Raw genomic sequence first — 19,573 nt, 5'->3', positions numbered from 1 at the left:
AAAACACACTTTATTTACTTATAGTTATTTAAAATTTTTGAAAAATTTGTTTTTTTGTAAAAAAAAAAAGTTTCTGAAAAAACATAAAAAAAATCTGAAAGTTACAGTTTTTTAAAATTATTTTTTGAAAACATTGTTGAGAGAGAGAGAGAGAGAGAGAGAGAGAGGAGAAGAGAGAAGGTTTTTGTGTAATGTTGGTGTACTTAATTGAGAGATAAAATTTGGTTATTGACAAAATATTGCTAGCTTTGATTATTAAAGAGCCAAAATTTGATGAGTTATTAAGAGGTTGCTAGATTTGGTTATTCCAATGTGAACACTTTTTTGATCAAATATTGCTAACTTTAACAATTTTTTATTTTGCTTATTCCACTGTGGATGCTCTAATTATATCTTTTTAGTTTGATTTTTTTTGGTTATTTTTGTACTCTTATCCTTTTTTAAAAATATTCATGAATATGTATGGGGCTCAATATAGGGAATTCGCTTCGAGCCTCGAAAATATATGAACCGGCCCTATAAACACTCAATTGTATTACAATTTTACCATTGCGGATGCTCTAAGTTGCTAAGAGGTTGCTAAGTTTAATTATTACAATATAATTACTTTTTTGAGCACACATTGCTAACATTAGTAACCTTTTAACTTTAATTATTACATTGTGGATGCTCTTAGAAATTGGGTTTCTCTATCTTACACTCTCTCACACATTTTTTTTGGTAGTGAACAAAAAACATAAATTACGAAATAGAAATAAGTCTGGGTATTTAACTCCTACAAAGTCTGCATTTAATTGAAATAACAAACAAGACGGGGAACAACATTAAAGCAACTACAGTCGCGGATGCATATTCAAATTACAACCAACATTAAAGCAACGGAACAACATTAAAGAAAGCATTAAAGCAACGGATGCATATTCAAACTACAAGAAGCACACAAAGATACTGTAGCATTCCAACAGCAGAAGAAACACAAAGAAAGCATTCCCCAAGGGTCCGTCAGTAGTAGTAGCAGCTAGTTGTTGCATCGTTGCTGCCGTTGCGGTTGTCGTACAACGGCAGCGACCTGCCGTTGCGATTGCGGTTGGCGTACAACAGCAGCGACCTGCCGTTGCGGTTGTCGTGGTACGCCGTGGTGGAAGTGCCCAACCTCGTGCCCTTTCGTCTGCCTCTCATAGTGATCGTGATATTGCATCGTCGTAGTCCCCAAGGGTCTATCAATAATCGTAGTAGCTAGTTGTTGCATCGTCGCTACCATTGTGGTTGGCATACCTGCCGTTGCGGTTGTTGTATAACGACAACGACCTGTGACCTGCCGTTGGTGTTGTGGTTGGCGTACAACGGTAGTAACCTGCCGTTCCGATTGTTGTGGTACGCCGTGGTGGAAGTGCCGGACCTCGTGCCCTTTCGTCTGCCTCTTCTCACAGTAATCGTGATATTGCATCGTCGCATTCTCCAAGGGTCTATCAGTAGTAGTAGTAGCTAGTTGTTGCATCGTCGTTGCCGTTGCGGTTGTTGTACAAAGGCAGCGACCTGCCGTTGCGGTTGTCGTACAATGGCAATGACCAACGACCTGCCGCTGCGGTTGCGGTTGGCGTACGACAGCAGCAACGTGTTGTTCCAGTTGTCGTGTTACGCCATGGTAGAAGTGCCGGACCTCATGCCCTTTCGTCTGCATCTGACTCTGCATCTCACAGTGATCGTGATATTGCATCGTTGCATTCAACAAGGCTCTATCAGTAGTAGTAGTAGCTAGTTGTTGCATAGTCGCTGCCGTTGCGGTTGGCGTACCTGCCGTTGCGGTTGTCGTACCAGCGACTTGCTGTTGCGGTTGCGGTTGGCGTACAATGGCAGGGACCTGCCGTTCCGATTGTCGTGGTATGCCATGGTAGAAGTCCCGGACCTCGTACCCTTTCGTCTGCCTCTGCCTCTCACAGTGATTGTGATATTGGACCAGATGATGGATCTCTATCACCTTTATCTTATTCTGTGATATCAAATCTAGATATGCTGCTCCAATAAAAGTGGTCAATAAGAAAATGATTATTTCCTTATTTATCAAAGAATCTTGTAAATTAAATTTCCAGCACCATCATTCTTGAAGTAGCACTAGTATAGGAGTACTATACAGACATATGATGATCATGAATGAGACTATATAACAAAAGCACCCGCGTTAAATGTCCATCGATATATCAAGTTGTTTTTGCAACTGCATGCGCATACGAGATTAGTTGAGGGTGCAGGTTATAGGTATTTTAGCCAACAATCCAAGATTTTAATTGTTGGTCATTGGTCGAGGCTTAATTTCGAGGACCAACCAGCCAATCTTATGAATGTTTTTAACTATATATATAAACAGAACTCAAAATTAATATGCATAAAATTAATTTAATCCCTCTTCCCTTTCTCTAATAGTGCACTTATGAATGTTGGCTTGGCGGCAATTTCATTTTTTAGTACTCTTTGATTGAAACATAGGCATTTCAAGTACCTCTTTCTATGGAAACAAATTGAAATTTTGTCTCGCATGATGTATATATGCATGTCTTTTACTGGACTTGTAAAAAATACTCTGACTAAAACCAGTGACGCCAGAGGCCAGCTAGCTAGCTCCAGGAGTCCCCCTTAATTATTATTATTATTATTATTATTATTATTATTATTATTATACTAAACAATGCAAGGTGGTTTTGTTAAGCAATTTTGTTTAATTTGTTGGATCCATTTTATTAAGTACCTGTAATTAAGAAGGCCTTCATGGTTAGAATATCTAGCTAAAATTGGTTCCAAAATTACTATGAGCATTCAATATATATCCCGTGGGATGAACTGGCAGGTGATTATTTTTAATCCTTAATTTATAAAGATGTCTGATGTTATGTATTCAAACTTAATTTGATATTGGACTAGTTTAGTTTATTTGATATACAATTTATAAAGAAGGTAGGTTAGGCCAACTTAGGGATTAGGGAGATATATAGTAAGGACTAGGGAGATATTTATTTTGTAGAAGAAAATATTAATGTAATAGAGAAATACTACCATGTAATTAATTAATTAATTAATTAATTAAGAAAAGAGAGAAAGTGGAGGCTAGTACGGCTGGGTTGACTTATTTTATTTGATTTGGATTATGTTATGCCTTTTGTGGAATATCATCAGGTTTAGGTGCTTTTTCTGGATTACTTATTCACCTTAACGAGGCGATTGAAAATGTTAGTACTAATCAACAATATTATGACCAAAAATTAAAAAAAATCCTCAATCGAAAGACAAAAGTAATCAAAAGAAGATCTACTTGGGCTTATTTCTGTCCTTTTGTGAACTTTTTTCGAGTTTGGTCCATAAATTTTTATTTTATTTTATTTTATTTCTCCAACTAGACGAATGTGAAAAATTGATCAAATGTTCCGACCAAAGTTTACAATAAAAATCACTAACAATGCAAATAAAAGGAAAATAAGCTACGTACGTGCGGCAGTCCAAGATCCCCCTTCCAATTGTAAACGAAATCCATATTATTGATGTTGTATATAATGAACATGACATTATCAAATTGCACAAATTGTTCTTTCTCCTTACCTTTCCAGACGGTTGTAATGCCTGTGATGATAGCCACAATGATGATAGGATCAAACATAGTATCGTTAACAAACCTACGAAAGTCACAATATATATGTAATTACTTTCACTGCAATTAAAAAGGTTGAAAGATTTACAAACACATGAGATCAGAAATGCAATATAGTATATAATTGACGGGTTGTTTGTGCATGCATGACTAATATAAGGATTCTTTTTTTCATTTTTTTTTTTGAAACAACAATAAATATATGGATTTAAGGAAGATTAATTTTAGTAGTGCTAGCTAGAGAACGACATGCAGCATATATATAAAGCTAATTAATTAACTCTAGCTTGCTGCAGCTAGCATTAAGGCTAAAAAAAAAAAAATTGGACTGAGTTTAATAAAATGTTTTCTTTGCCGAGCAAAAAAAAAAAAAAAGGCTAAAAATTGGACTGAGTTTTCTCTTGTGGCACGTACAAATACTCCCATAGGGAAAAGCATCATATCATCAGAGAACACCTCCATTTGTTGTACTATATATAATTTGGAGAGAACATTAATCTATTTCAATGATCGCAATCCCATGACGAATACAAGGTGAAAGAAATCAATCCTCACGAAATTGAATGACACAGATATAAGAAATAAACTAAAATGTGAAAATCTTATAAAAAATGTACCTACACAAGAAAATGAAAATATGTCATATATATATAATACAACCGGATCAAAGAGGTCGCTATCTTACTCGTGCGATGCTGGCTGCAGAAAGCGACTACGTACACAACACAGTTCTAATCGACCATCACGATCCCCTACACATTAAGAAACAAAAGCTAAATACCCACAAACACAGCACATATATAGGCCCAGTACGTAAAAGTCATAGAAATTAAAAGAGATCAAGCTTCATGGTTTGCATTGCAAGAAAGTACAGATGAAAGGGAAGAAACCAAGTGTTAGTTCCGAGAAATTAACTAGAAATCTTGTGGTATCTAATATCTTTATCCTTCTAAAAGGGGAATACATGCTGCAGGATTAATATTACCAGTTGGAAGCTAGTTGAAGACCAGCTAGTGCAGACTATGTGAAAGAACACACAACATATTTATAGCCTCCATGCCACTTCAATCCCAAGTCAATGGTCAGCTAGTGGTTCAAAATTAAGGGGTGTTAGTGTAATGATTGGATTTTTTAATAAGACGACCTCTAATTAAAAAATCCCAACCCAAAATACTCCTAAACTTTCAAAATTATCCTTGCGTACCCAAAAACCTGTTTTCCCCAAAAATTTGAACTCCCTTCTTCCCCGTTCTCACAGCAGCAGCGGACCATCACCACCACCTAAATATTTTTCAAAATATTTGAGTAAAAGTAAAAAAGGTTTACTCTTCCGATTCCTCTCATTGAGATGAATCAATAATCCACAAAAGTTTGGCGTAAAATTAACAAATGCGAAAAAATTTAAATAAAGACAACAAAGAATCCATCTCAAGGTTGGACATTTCAGTTGGTAAAAAACAAAGAAAACTGAGAACTGTTGCAAAAATCCTTCTGCCCGCTTTGTAATATTGGTTTCCTTATTAAAAATAAGGTCAATTTTCTTATATTCGATCCTTCCGTTGGACATTTCAATTTTTGCAATAATAACGAACTGGAGGGATTGTCCAATGATTTAAATGGTCTTGCAAATTAGCATACTTAATTAACTCAATATTTTTAATCCAATCAACTCAATATTTTTAATCCAATCAGATTCAGGTCTAAATAACCTTCTTTATCATAATATATTAAAGGTGATAGTGCTTATATAAATCATTCTTCCCATGATTATGCACACACAACAACCCCCCAACCCCAATATTTGCATTTATGAAGATATATACTTTATTAGGGCATGATCACGATGGAATAACTCATATTAGCACTAACAACTAACTTAAGCTATCATGGCTCTGATACCAAACAAGGGAAGGATCGACTATAAGAAAACTAACCTTTTATTTAGTAAGGAAGCCAATATTACAAAGCGGAGAGAAGGAAGAGCGATACAATGGATTTTAAGAAAGAGAGGAAAATCCAAAACCTGCTTAAACAACCCGGCCTTATATAGGGGATTCTGAAATGCAAATTACACTCAAATTTTTAAAAGATAGAGATGGGGTATGATTGAATGTTGAAACGATCACGATGGTCCATCGGAAGAAAAAATGAGTTGACAAAATTTGCAAAAGAAGCATGATGCTTAAAATCATGCATCTTAAGCAACAGGAAGTTGGGCCGTCACAACGACATCGACCCCTTTATTAGTAATTTTCGTTTATACTAAGGGTCCGATTGGATGAGATATTAGCAAGGGGCAGTAGTTATGCCCCCTTATAAGGATGTGGGCCCAGGGCTAAGCCCTAGTTTTGAAACGAAAATGCTGCCGATATTATTTCAGTGACCTTTTTAGCAATACCGACTACGGGGGGGTTAGGGGGTATTATGTTAGGCTGGGGTTTGAGGTGTCCATAAATAGGGCTGCAAAACGAACCGAGTCGAGCCGAGCTTTACGGTGTTCAAGCTTGTTTATTAAGTTTTTAACGAACACGAGCTCGAGCTCAGTGAAAACTTAACGAGTCGAGCTCGAGCCGAGCAGGCCTTGGCTTGACTCGAACTCGAGCTTGTTCACGAGCCTTAACAAACCAACGAAAAATGTATATATATCTTCGCATAGGCCTAATACAACCAAAAATATTTTGATTGTGAAGGTATATATCTTTTATTTTCCTATGGAGCGGGAGTGTACTGATGTGCGTGTCCTTTCGCTTTTCTTGGTTGACTAGAAAGTGAAAACGGAAAGAACAAATTATGAAATAACAATAAAAATTCTAAACTTAAGTATATATACCCCGGCTCGGGAGCCGAGCTTATCCTAACTCGAGCTCGGCTCGTTTACAAAACGAGCTAAAAAAATCGGCTCGAGCTCGTTCATTTAACTTCCGAGCCGAGCTTGAACGAGCCACTAACGAGCCGAGCTACGAGCCACTCGCGAGCGGCTCGGTTCGTTTGCAGCTCTATCCATAAATTATCCTCCCTAATCCCCTGAAAATTAAACGTTTTTAACCCTCCTTATCCCCCTTCTCCCAACCCCCAATCTGCTAAGGTTTTTTTTCTGGAGCGACCAACAAAAAATAAGAATAAGAAGAAGAAAAACAAGAACAGATCGGAAAGAGGAAGGATCGAACCAGTGACCGTAGGCTCGTAGCTGCTGTTGCTACTGTTGTGTTGCAGCTACTGTTCCTGCTTCGTCTGCCGTTCTCTCTTTCTCTTTCTCTCTCTCCCCCTCAGCAGTAAATTGGGCTAGAGTCCACAAGCTGTGGCCTATTGGAACATTTAATCCGGGATATATTTCTATCACGTTCAGGATCCATTATTTTAAAGTGCTACAGTCTTAGGTCCAATAATGAACAAAAATATCCCAAATACGTACCACCGTGTTTCTATCTCGCGTTGCGCCCCCGCCTCTCTGTGTCGCTGTCTGTCTCTCTCTACTGTGTAGCAGCTACCAATTAAAAAACAGGGCCTTAGTCCTCTCTCTCTGTCTCTATATCCATATAATATATAAATATATATTGGGGTACTGTAGTTCTACGTAATAATTAAGCATATTAGACATTTTAATTTCAATAGTTGTGAACCAACGCGTGGAAAGATAAGGCAGAGAGAGAGAGGGCCGGGGTGGGTTCCTCCCCACCCCATCCGCCGCCCCCTTTTCCGCCTCCCCCTTCTTCCGGCTCCCTCCCCCACCCTCTTCCTTCCTCCTCTCCACTCAATCCCCCATCTTCGGCCTCTCTTTTCTTTCTCCTTCTTTTCTCGTTGAGTTCAAGGTTGTGAGGTAGTTGAGACTCTCTCTTTGGGAGTTGAGATTTCTCATTCTCCCCTCCAATTTTAAACTCAGGAGTTAGATCTGGAGTTCTAGATCTGATTTTTTTTGGAATTAGCTTTCCGACGACGAAGACGGCGTCTGCACGGCTTCTGCCTCCGGTCTGCGGCGAGACGAGTTCGAGTTAGAGCGGTAGGTCATCCAGCCCTCTCATCTTCAATCTCTCTAACCCCTCATCATGAGTGTGTTCGATGGGTCCGGTTCAGGCATTGTGGTTCCTTGCGGGTTTTTCCTTTGTTTTCTGTTGTTTTTTCCTGTATTTTCTTTTCGTTAGTTTTTGTATTTTGAAACCAGTAGTGTCCCATTTTTGTACTATTTCTGTTTTGATTTTAATATAATGCATTGAACTTGTTCGTAAAAAAAAAAAAAGATATAGTTACGTATAGTACGTGGATTCTAGACCACACTTTCTCTCTCTTTCTAGTCTCCTCCACCCATCCCAATCGAGTAGGGCTTCAAAAATACACCTCCCAAACTACTCTTTACACTCACTATTGAATTTTGACATTTCTCCATTTTTTTATGAAACACGGACAAATAACATTATTTGTTAAGTTCCGTTCCGCGAAAGACTTGATTTTTAAATTTTTTTTTATAAGACAAGTCATTCTCGCACAATACATTGCTTTTAATTCAAAAAATAAGTACTTATTTAAAAAATAAATATTTATTTAATTAGTTGAACGAGGCCATAGTATTCGAGTTGTGCGCACCCAATGCAACTAGATTCGAATAGACTTGTGGTGCCCAAACATGCCCATGAGATAAAGATTGAATCTCCTTTACTAGTTCATTACTTTTCTTGAAAACGATTTTTTAGAAAAGTTAAATAAATGTGTGTGTATAACTTCATCTATATCTTCATAAATAGTGAAACTGTATTGTTCTTTTTAAGTCATCAGCATTTTGTAGATATAAAGTTATCTGTTTTTTTTTTTTAAATACAAAGATTAGACTAGCATATATAATGTTACCTGTTGCTTTATTCTACGGAGAAAAAAGAATAAATTTGAACACATAACTATATCTGGGATAATAAAGAGTAGCGATTTGGAAAGATAATTTTATCTAGGATAATAAATAATATGAAATCAAGCAAACAACCCTATTTGTTGGTTTTATTCCGATTCTGTAGTGTACATATTTGGATAGATAACTCTATATTTGATAATAAAGAAGACAAATTTTTAACAAATAACCATATCTGTTAATTTTATTAATTGCAATTGTACATAGTGCAAAATTTTGGAGAGATAACTATTTTTGTTGGTATTTTTTGAAAAATAAACAGTATAGATTTGGACAAATAACCATATCTGGTGCTTTATTGCGATGAACTGAGTACAAATTTCGCAGATATAACATTATTTGTTGATATTTTTGGTTATATTGTTGATATTTTTGGTCATATTATTGATATTTGAGCAGATGACTATATCTGTTGGTTTTCTTGCAATTATTCAAAGCACAGATTTCGCAAAAATAACCATATTTGTTGGTATTTTGTGATCTAAAGAGAATAAATTTGGACAAATAATTATATTTGTTGATTTTATTGCAACTATACCAAGTAAAGAAAATTTAAAAAATTGGTATAAATGGAGGTATGTTTTAATTTGGTGTCACATATAAAGAACATATACAATGTTATATGTGTGTTTTTCTTGTCACATAAATAATATAATATGAGTGTTTTTCTATTATTAAGATGATAAAGTAGCACATATGAAGTCATGTCTTTTTTTTTTTTGGCACACATAGCATTATTTGTGTATTTGCTTGTGTGACGAGGTAATACATAAGGTTATTTGTTTGTTTTATCATCACACTTTCTCTATTTTTTTACATATAATATTAGTGTTTTTTTTTCCTTCTCGCAGAGGTGATCGCCTCTACTGGCTCATCCTGGCTTTGCCCTTGTGAGTCCTTATCATTGAACAAGTCTTCCTCTGCAATAATGTTTCTAGGGTCGTCCCCGAGTTTCTAAAGTGGATCTCATTCGTGCGGGTGATCAGATGGGTATTACCCACGTTGTATCCAATGCTCTGAGCGCCTTGTCAGTCCATATCATTGAATAAGTCTTCCTTAATTTCCAATTAGAATGTTTGGGGAAGATCTGTACACAAGGAAAGATTACTCTTGGAGGCAACATGATAAGGAGTGAGGTTTCCAACTTTCAAAAGCCATTGAAGTCAACTTAGCCCAACAAGTTGTACCCAACGCTCTCCAGTACCCTTGGGATTCAACTTATCAGCCCAACTTGTACCCAATGCTCTGCCCTTGCAAGTCCATATATATCATCGAATAAGTCTTCCTTTCTCAGAATAGTATTTTTATGATTGAACATGGTCTATGAAGAGCGTCAGCTGGATGACGGAACAGAAAAACCTAGGATGTAGAATATCATAGCATTAATGATTCAACTGATTTGGATTCCTACATGTTCCACTCATGGGTTACATCATTATATGATACAAACTAGCGTTTGTGGCTGTTCGATGCACAAAATAAAAAAAATTCCACTGGTTTATTTTTAATCGAACGGGAAAAAACGGTATTTGATAAAAAGGATAATTTAATATTTTATTCGGTCCCATATTTGATGTACGCTAAGATTGATTTTATTTTATACACTGAAAGACGTGTGATGAAAAATAAATTTGAAGTACTATGTGATTGTGCCTAGTGGCATAGAATAATTTTTTCTCTCTCTTTCTCTCTCTCTCTAAACAAAAAAAGTGAAAAATCCAAGAAATTAGCACTCCAAAAAACAAAGGAAAATGAGTTTGAAATTACACTGATTTTAGAGTGCCTGCATCAATATTTGGAGTGTCAATATTATCAACTTAAAAATGAATTCTCTTACTCCCTCCGTCCCTTTTTAAGTGTCCTGCTTCGTAACTCCAACTTATTAAAAAGACATCATCATTACACCTTTCACATCAACTTTTTCCTCCACTTTCCCTACTTACCCATCATCATTACATTTTTACTCACTAACTTTTGAAAATAAAATCTACTTTTAGGGACAAAATAGACAATACACCAACTTTTACCCCCCTAACTTTACAAAATGAACACTTATTAAGGGACAGCCCAAAATGGAATACTTGACACAAAAAAAGGGACGGAGTGAGTACTTTTTGAGTTTCCCGAAAGTAGGAAGCAAAGGAGTACATACATATATTTGAGTGATACCCCAAAATCTTCTCTCCTCTCAAGGTTTAAAATTCTCAATTGACGATATAATTTGGCTATAAATTTGGGAGAAGCAATAATTTGACACGAATCATTCAAATGGACAAAATGCAGATTTTTGAGTTTCCCGTTAATCATATTGCAGTGTGCCTCCCTTCCCCTCAAGGCCGAGAGGACGGCACAAGACTGAACAACGAAAGGAACCCAATTCGATGCATGTCTCTATAGAGCATTAAGGCCTCTTGACAAGGACCCAGATCGGCATAGCCTCGAATCAGGGTGTTCCAAATTAACGAACACATTCATCCTTATCAGGCATTACATCAAACATTTGGCGTGCATGGTCCATTTTTGGAGGTGATGAGTTTGGTCGATAACAGGAGGTTTCTGCGGTACCCATTAGTGAGAACAAGAGCATGGATTCGTTTGAGGTCCGAAAGCGAGCAACAACAGTTCAAAAGGAGTTAACGGGAAGGGAGTGGTAGTTTTGACGTAAGTGAGAGACAACAAACAAAATGGGTTCAAGTTTTGTACAACTGGTTCTGTTGAAGGAGGTGAGGATCATTAGCTTGACATCCCTTGTAACGACACTTGAAATTGTGCGATGAATTTCTTTGAGAAAGGAAATAAAAATGCGAAATTTGAGTACTGATGGATGTAGATTGAACCGAAATTGGGCCAACATGCAAAATGATATTGCAATTCTATTATACCATTCCGGTGAACCAAATATAGATTCCTAAGAGCATTTACAGTAGAATAAGTAAAATAAAAAATTGTTAAAATTAGCAAAATTTGATAAAAAAAAAAAGTACTCACATTAGAATAACCAAACCTAACATCTTAACAACTCATTAAATTTTAACTCTTAAATATTCAAAACTAATAATATTTTACCAATAATCAAATTAAGTGGACCCGACCTTAAACAAGTTACCACAACCTGGAGGCCTCTACTTGGGCAACCTGCGGGTCTTTAATTGGTTGGCTAAAAAAACTGGGTGCATGTCAACGCGCCTTCTCTCTCCTCTTTCCTCTAGGTTCTCTGCTTTCCTCTTCAATATTCTTACCGTTGCTTTCTCTTTGTACCACAAATTGAAGGTTGTCCCTCTCAAAGGAAATTCAATTCACCGTCGCCGGATTAAGATACCCATCTTCTCTCTTCTTTTTCTTTTCTATATTTTCAGTAAAGTGACAAATTACAGTTTCCTTTTCTATATTTGATTCTCTGTTTCCATCGAAGGATGAAAGAAGACAAAATAACTAAAATGGTAGTAGGCGTGAATGGAGGGGAAAACAAGGGGGCAAAACAGCTGGAAAGAATTGGACGTGAGGGAACAGCGGGATAATTTTTGGGGATGAAATAGGCGTGAATAATTTGGAGGGAATGATAGCTGGCTAGTTTTGATTATAGACAAAAAATAATCAGTGTGAAACTTGGCATTGTTAACTTTAACAAGCTCTATAATGAATAATCAAAATATGTTGTGAAATGTTTTAATTATTCACTTTTACTTATTCCACTGTTGATATTCTAACCAACCATAATTAAGGAGTACTATCCAAAAATTCTACATGAAAATAACCGTACGGTATCTGTAAGTACATTATAAGTATTTTTTATGTATTTTTGTGGGTCCAAAGTAGGTCCCACACAGTGTGTGGTGGAAAGTTGCGGTGGCCTCAGACTTTTTGTAGAGACCGTCCCAAAATGCGACATGGCACTCTGCCTCATAGGGGTGGGTCCCACTCGTTTAACCCTCACAAATAAAAACTTTTAAGATTGGATTAGCCCCTTACACAAATTTCCCTGAACTGAATCTTTTATTCAAAAAATTATGGTCCCACTCATTTAACCCTCACAAATAAAAACTTTTAAGATTGAATCAGTCCCTTACACAAATTTCACTGAGCTGAATCTTTTACAGGGTCATTCAAAAAATATATATAATTTTTTGAACGGGTTGGATTACTTGTGTGAGACCCAAAAGTGATCCCCACACACCGTTTGTACATTTTCGATACCCCAAGATTCAGTACCTCTAGTGTTTTCGTTATTTTATACGGCATATGGAAAGTTATGTTCATACGCATTTAAAACATGAGGTTTTTTTTTTTTATAATCCCTCCATCCCGTTTGTTTGTTTATTTTTTGACTTTTGTTTGTCTCAAAATGTTTGTCCAGTAACCGTAAGGCTGGACACCCATCCCCCAGTACCTATAGTGTTTTCGTTATTTTATACGGCATATGGAAAGTTATGTTCATACGCATTTAAAACATGATTTTTTTTTGTTTGTTTTATATTCCCTCCATCCCGTTTGTTTGTCTATTTTTTAACTTTTGCTTGTCTCAAAATGTTTGTTCAGTAATCGTAAGGCTAGACACCCATCCCCAGTTTGAATTGTGTGCTATCTCAGAATTAAAATCTCCAAAGGAAACTAGGAAAGTATGACATTCATGTGTATACATACACACACACGTGACCATGTCACAAAAGGATAATTATTTCGAACAAAACGCAGACACACAAAGAAAGCATTCTAACTGAAGAAAGAAAAAAAAGAAGCACAACAGGATAATTATTTCAAACGGATGCAAACAGAGGAGTATCAACCTAACTCTCACAAATTTTGTATTTCACAAACACTCAAGACCGACTCATAGAGTAAGCCGGGGAAGCGGTCACTTTCGGCCCCCAAATTTTGGTCCAAAATTAAGGCCCCACTGTAATATAATTTACTTATTACTATTAGAATGTTTTCAAATAAATACACAATTGTATGTTATTTTCTTCAAAAACTCTTGCAATAATATCTTTTTACATCTACCGTTCAAAAAATATATCTTTTTACATTTGTATTGTCATAATTGTATCCTTTTAGTTTGATTTTTTTTGGTTATATTTGTACTCTTATCATTTTTTTAAAAAATTCAAGAATATGTAAGGGGCTCAACATAGGGAATTCGCTTCGAGCCTCAAAAATATATGAACCGGCCCTGCAAATACTCAATTGTATTACAATTTGAGCATCCACAATGTAATAATCAAAATTGGATAACCAAAAATTGCCATATCACCTTTTGATTATCTATTAATTTAAGACATTGCTAAAGTTAGCAATATAGAGGTCTACATTGTTTATTTTTTGTCCATAACCAAAAGTTGGCAAAAATCAAATCTAATGGTCAATTTTTTTCTTCACAATCTAATGGTTTACATTAAATGACATGCTAGTAAAATAAGTGAAAGCGGAAAGCATTTGTTTAAATCCATAAAGTGATCAATATTACTACATACACAACCACTTGCCAAAGTGGAGAGTGAATTTCACCTACCAATAAAGCATTTGCTTTATGGGAGTGAGCTTCACTTTCCCAATGATAGTTGTACTTGATTGAGAAGATGTGGGATCTAATAAATTTGATTATTGACAAAAAGTTACTAGTTTTGATTATCTAAATGCCGAAATTTGATGAGAGTATCCCCATTGTAATAAGCAAATGAGTGAGATAAGCAAATTTAACAAGAATGCTAAAAAAATATCCCACATTGTAATAAGCAAAATTACAAGTATTTTAGCAAATAGCCAAATTTCATAATCAAACTTAACAACTTTTACCAATAACCAAAACTTAATAATCAAACTCAAAACTCAAATCAAAATACCCCACATTAGAATCGTCTCATCGAGACGAATAATTTGGTGTGATCGAGTGCATGATTAGAACTCATTTGCGATTGGACAAATGTGCATTATGTGTTGTGGGAGTTTTTTTTGGTTAGAGATACAAAAGTAACCAATGTGAATGTAGAGGTTGTTAAGTTTAATTATGGACTAAATGGATAATCAAATGTTAACGTGACACATTTTGGTTATTGGTTTTGATTATTACCATTGCGGATGCGCTGAATTGCTAAGTTTGATTATTATAATGAAAGTACTTTTTTTAGCACACATTGCTAACTTTAGCAATCTTTTGGTTTTGATTATTACATTGTGGATGCTTTGAGTTGCCAAAAGGTTGCTAAGTTTGATTATTACAATGTAAGCTCTTTTTTGAGCATGCATTGCTAACATTAGTAACTTTTTATTTTTGATTATTACATTGTGCATGGATGCTCTTAGAAACTGGGTTTCTCTAGCTTACACTCTCTCACACTTTTTTTTTTTTTTGGTAGGGAACAAAAAAAACATAGATTACGAAATAGAAATAAGTCTGAGTATTTAACCCCTACAGAGTCTGCATTTAATTGAAATAACAAACAAGACACGGAACAACATTAAAGCAACTACCGTCGCGGATGCATATTCAAATTACAACAAACAAGCAACGGAACAACATTAAAGAAAGCATTAAAGCAATGGATGCACATTCAAATTACAACAAGCACACAAAGATAGCATTCCAACGGCAGAAGAAACACAAAGAAAGCATTCCCCAAGGGTCCATCAGTAGCAGTAGTAGCTAGTTGTTGCATCATCGCTGCCGTTGCGGTTGGCGTAGCTGTCGTTGCGGTTGTCGTACATCGGCAACGATCTGTCGTTGGGTTGCGGTTGGCGTTACAACGGTAGCGACCTGCTGTTGTGGTTGTCGTGGTATGCTGTGGTGGAAGTGCCGGACCTCGTGCCCTTTCGTCTGCCCCTGCTTCTCACAGTGATCGTAATATTGCTTCGTCGCATTCCCCAAGGGTCGATCAGTAATAGTAGCTAGTTGTTGCATCGTCGCATTCCCCAAGGATCGATCAGTAATAGTAGTAGCTAGTTGGGATCGATCAGTAATAGTAGTAGCTAGTTGTTGCATCGTCACATTCCCCAAGGATCGATCAGTAATGGTAGTAGCTAGTTGTTGCATCGTCGCTGCCGTTGTGGTTGGCGTACCTGCCGTTGTGGTTGTCGTTATACAACGACCAGTGACTTGCCATTGCGGTTGCGGTTGGCTTACAACGCCAGGCCGTTGCGGTTGTCGTGGTACGCCGTGGTGGAAGTGCCGGACCTCGTGCCCTTTCGGTTGGCTTACAACGGCAGGCCGTTGCGGTTGTCGTGGTACGCCGTGGTGGAAGTGCCGGACCTCGTGCCCTTTCGGTTGTAAGGGTTGTCGTGGTACGCCGTGGTGGAAGTGCCGGACCTCGTGCCCTTTCGGTTGGCTTACAACGGCAGGCCGTTGCGGTTGTAGTGGAACGCCGTGGTGGAAGTGCCGGACCTCGTGCCCTTTCGTCTGACTCTGCCCCTCAGAGCGATCGTGATATTGCATCGTCGCACTCCCCAAGGGTCCATCAGTAGTAGTAGCTAGTTGTTCCATCGTCGCTGCCGTTGCGATTGATGTACCTACCGTTGCGGTTGGCTTACAACAGCAGCGACCAAGTATAGCAGTAGCTTGTCTCAAATCTCGATATGCTGCTCCAATAAAAATGGTCAAAAAGAAAATGATTATTTCCTTATTTTTCGAAGAATCTTGTAAATTAAATTTCCAGCACCATCATTCTTGAAGTAGCACTAGTATAGGAGTACTATACAGACATAGGATGATCCTGATTGAATTTACAGACATATATATATAACAAAAGCCCCGACGTTAAATGTCCATCGATATATCAAGTTGTTTTTGCAACTGCATGCGCATACAAGATTAGATGAGGGTGCATGCAGCTGTTATAGATATTTTAGCCAACAATCTAAGATTTTAATTGTAGGTTATTGATGGAGGCTTAATTTCGAGGACCAGCCAGCCAATCTTATAAATGTCAAACTATATATAAACAGAACTCAAAATTAATACGCGTAAAATTAATTGAATCCCTCTTCCCTTTCTCTAGTGCACTTATGAATGTTGGCTTGGCGGCAATTTCATTTTTTAGTACCCTTTGATTGAAACATAAGCATTTCAAATGAATGTATACATGCATGTCTTTTACTGGACTTGTAAAAAATAATCTGACTAAAACCAGTGACGCCAGAGGCCAGCTAGCTAGCTCCAGGAGTCCCCCTTAATTTTTATTATTTTATACTAAACAATGCAAGGGGGTTTTGTTAAGCAATTTTCTTTAATTTGTGGATCCATTTTATTAAGCACTTATAATTAAGAAGGCCTTCATGGTTAGAATATCTAGCTAAAATTGGTTCCAAAATTACTATGAGCAATCAATATATATCCCGTGCGATGAACTCGCAGGTGATTATTTTTAATCCTTAATTTATAAAGATGTGATCTGACATTATGTATTCAAACTTAATTTGATATTGAAGTAGTTTAGTTTATTTGATATATAATTTTCTTTTAGCTTATAACTAGCACAAGAAGGAGAAGGTAGGTTAGGCCAATTTAGGGATTAGGGAGATATATAGTCAGGACTAGGGAGATATTTATTTTGTAGAAGAAAATATTGTAATAGAGAAATACGACCATGCATGTAATTAATTAATTAAGAAAAGAGAGAAAGTGGAGGCTAGTACAGCTGGGTTGACTTAAATTTTATTTCATTTGGATTATGTTTATGAATTTTGTGGAATTTCGTCAGTTTTAGGTGCTTTTTCTGGATTACTTATTGTAGGGAGGTATTCCCGAGCACGTACAATTAGTTGCCGAACACGTGATATTCGGGAGCACGTGGTAAAGTACGACATTACTTACCGCCGGGCGGTTCGGTGAACAGCGATATGGACCAGTGATATGGGAAGTCATTGATCCATGCAATCTATTTGGCAAAATTAAGGGCCAATGATATGAGAAGTCATGGCTATAAACTGACTGTTCGGCAGTTAGAGACATTCCGTTTACATTGGATCAAGTTACATGTGAAGTAGTTGGTCCAAGCAGACTGTTCGGTTATGATACAGCCGAACAGATGATGTAAAGAACCTAGCACGTGATACGAGTGATCACGGGTTGAAAGCAATGCAATTGATATCCGAATAAATGGTATGTGGGACCATAGTTTGAATATAGACAGGACGGTCATCCTGCTAAACAAGTGTTCGGCAATATGGACCAGTGACGTGAGAAGTCAACGGTCCAGGAATGTTGTATGGGCTCAAGGACCAGTTACATGTGAAGTAACTGGTCCAAGCCGTCTGTTCGGCCATGAGACGGCCGGACAAAGAAGGAGCTCCAATCGAGAGTATGAGCAAAGGGAATACTCTGAAAAATTCCAGAATAGTCATGTCCCGTAAAGGAATAAGATCTCAAGAATATAGGATCTGAGAAAGATACCCAACGAGTATGGGATGTTCGACTTGATATGGAAAAGAGTCCTACAAGGATTAAAGTAATGAACTGATAAAGGAAACGAGAATCCTTGATATCCTGGGATTCCTATACGATTTAGGAATCCTAGGGCAACACGGATGCTTGGCCAGCAAGCATACGTGAGTCTATAAATAAAAGGAAAACCTAGAGGTAAAAGCTACGCAATACTTTGCATTCATGCTATCCTACTGATAATTAGGGTTTTAATCGCTAGTACGTGATACTAACTTTGGCATCGGAGGGCCTTTGCCACGAGAGGCAGAGGCATGCTCACCCCCTGTCTATTTTGCAGATTAGGGTTCCGACGACGAATTAGGGTTCCGATGAAGAGGCAAGAGAAAGCCGTTGCAATCCAGTTGATCAGAAAGCATCAATTGTTTTCATCCCCCTACAATTGGCGCCGTCTGTGGGAAACGAACCAGTTTCCTTTTGAAAAATAAGTACGATGGAAGAAGATCCAGCTACTCCATTTAGTCCGAAGGACCAGTTGGGTGGGGGAAGAGATAAATCCCCACCAGGCGCTCCGAGAAAGCCCACTGGTAGACATGACAGAGGTAGCTCCAAAGAAAAAGGAGACAAAACTGCTACTGGCTCCACGAGAAGGAGTAGGTCTCATCGAAGAGAAGAGTCAGTTACCCGTTCAAAGAACATACACGATGATGGCGATGTCCTTGATAAGAAGAGAAGGGAAATCGAGGAGTATGCTCGTTTAATTAAAAAATGAGAGTATGAGATACAGGAGTTACAGCGGGTACGAGAGCACCCAGAAGATTCTGGACTCTCTCGTAGGCATTCCCAAAGAGATGGAAGGACACTGGTAGTCCATAGGCAGACCCATCCACGAAGAAGAAGAAGCAGAAGTCCTATCATGAGGCGTTATGAGGCTTCTCCACGAAAAAGGGGAAAAAGAAGTAAAAGCCGAACAGAAGAGAGAAGGGCTTCTTCACGAAAAGGGAGAAGCAGAGACAGAAGTTCCACCCCCGAAGAGGAGGGAACAAGGAAACATCATCGAGACAGGTATGAGAGACCTGATGCTGATTGGGCCAAAGCCGCGGCTCACAAATCCAAGGAGTTTGAGGATGGGACAGTGACTGCACGTGAAGCAGCACGTAAGGCATTAAGTAATATTGCGGCCTCCCCATTTACAAAGAGGCTACAGAAGGCTAGGTTGCCGAGCAGAGTGAAGCACGGTGCATTCGTACTTTACGAGACAAATACGGATCCCGTGGCTCACATACAGCATTATCAACAGGCTATGTTTATGCATGAAGTGGATGATTCCATCTTGTGCAAGATGTTTCCCTCCGGTCTTGGCAAAGTGGCCTTATCCTGGTTTCATAAACTGGCCCCACGATCCATACGTGGGTGGAGGCAGTTGGCCAAGGAATTCACTGCTCGGTTCTTGACGAGCAGAAAGGCTCCAAAGACCTTTGAAAGTCTTTCCACCATGAAACAGGAGGAGAACGAGCAAATCAGAGATTATGCAAAGAAGTACTGGGAAACTTTCAACGAGATTGAAAGTTGCAGTGAGGAGTACGCAATTGCTACCTTCAAGACTGGTTTGCCTGTTCGGGGAGAGCTGCGCCGATCATTGAATAAACATCCAGTAGCCACTTTGGCTAAATTG

At 37.7% G+C, this 19,573-nt stretch overlaps 2 protein-coding genes across 6 annotated transcripts in view; both read right to left on the bottom strand.

Moving 5' to 3' along the window:
- LOC131301151 (uncharacterized) overlaps positions 1-19,573 on the bottom strand; it is a 99,217-nt gene that overhangs the window by 29,246 nt on the left and 50,398 nt on the right. Inside the window, exon 1 of one of the 2 annotated variants that reach the window (XM_058327332.1) lies at positions 4,623-4,632. The exons of the other annotated variant lie outside the window; for it this stretch is intronic. The gene's annotated coding sequence lies outside the window, so the exon portion shown is untranslated. Of the gene's footprint in view, positions 1-4,622; positions 4,633-19,573 lie in introns of those variants that run through there. 2 annotated transcript variants of the gene reach the window in all.
- LOC131301130 (uncharacterized) overlaps positions 768-19,573 on the bottom strand; it is a 30,336-nt gene continuing 11,530 nt past the window's right edge. Inside the window, exons 1-4 of one of the 4 annotated variants that reach the window (XM_058327300.1) lie at positions 5,572-5,959; positions 4,323-4,389; positions 3,589-3,662; positions 768-2,013 (exon numbers count right to left, since the gene is read on the bottom strand). In XM_058327300.1, the coding sequence (XP_058183283.1) occupies positions 1,019-2,013; positions 3,589-3,646 (1,053 nt within the window). In that variant the 5' untranslated portion in view covers positions 3,647-3,662; positions 4,323-4,389; positions 5,572-5,959 and the 3' untranslated portion in view covers positions 768-1,018. Of the gene's footprint in view, positions 2,014-3,588; positions 3,663-4,322; positions 4,390-5,571; positions 5,960-19,573 lie in introns of those variants that run through there. The other 3 variants (XM_058327301.1, XM_058327299.1, XM_058327298.1) reach the window with 3 other exon arrangements.

Source organism: Rhododendron vialii, chromosome 9a, assembly GCF_030253575.1.
Source record: "Rhododendron vialii isolate Sample 1 chromosome 9a, ASM3025357v1".
Taxonomy (NCBI): Eukaryota; Viridiplantae; Streptophyta; class Magnoliopsida; order Ericales; family Ericaceae; genus Rhododendron; species Rhododendron vialii.
This window is presented reverse-complemented; position numbering and strand designations above follow the sequence as displayed.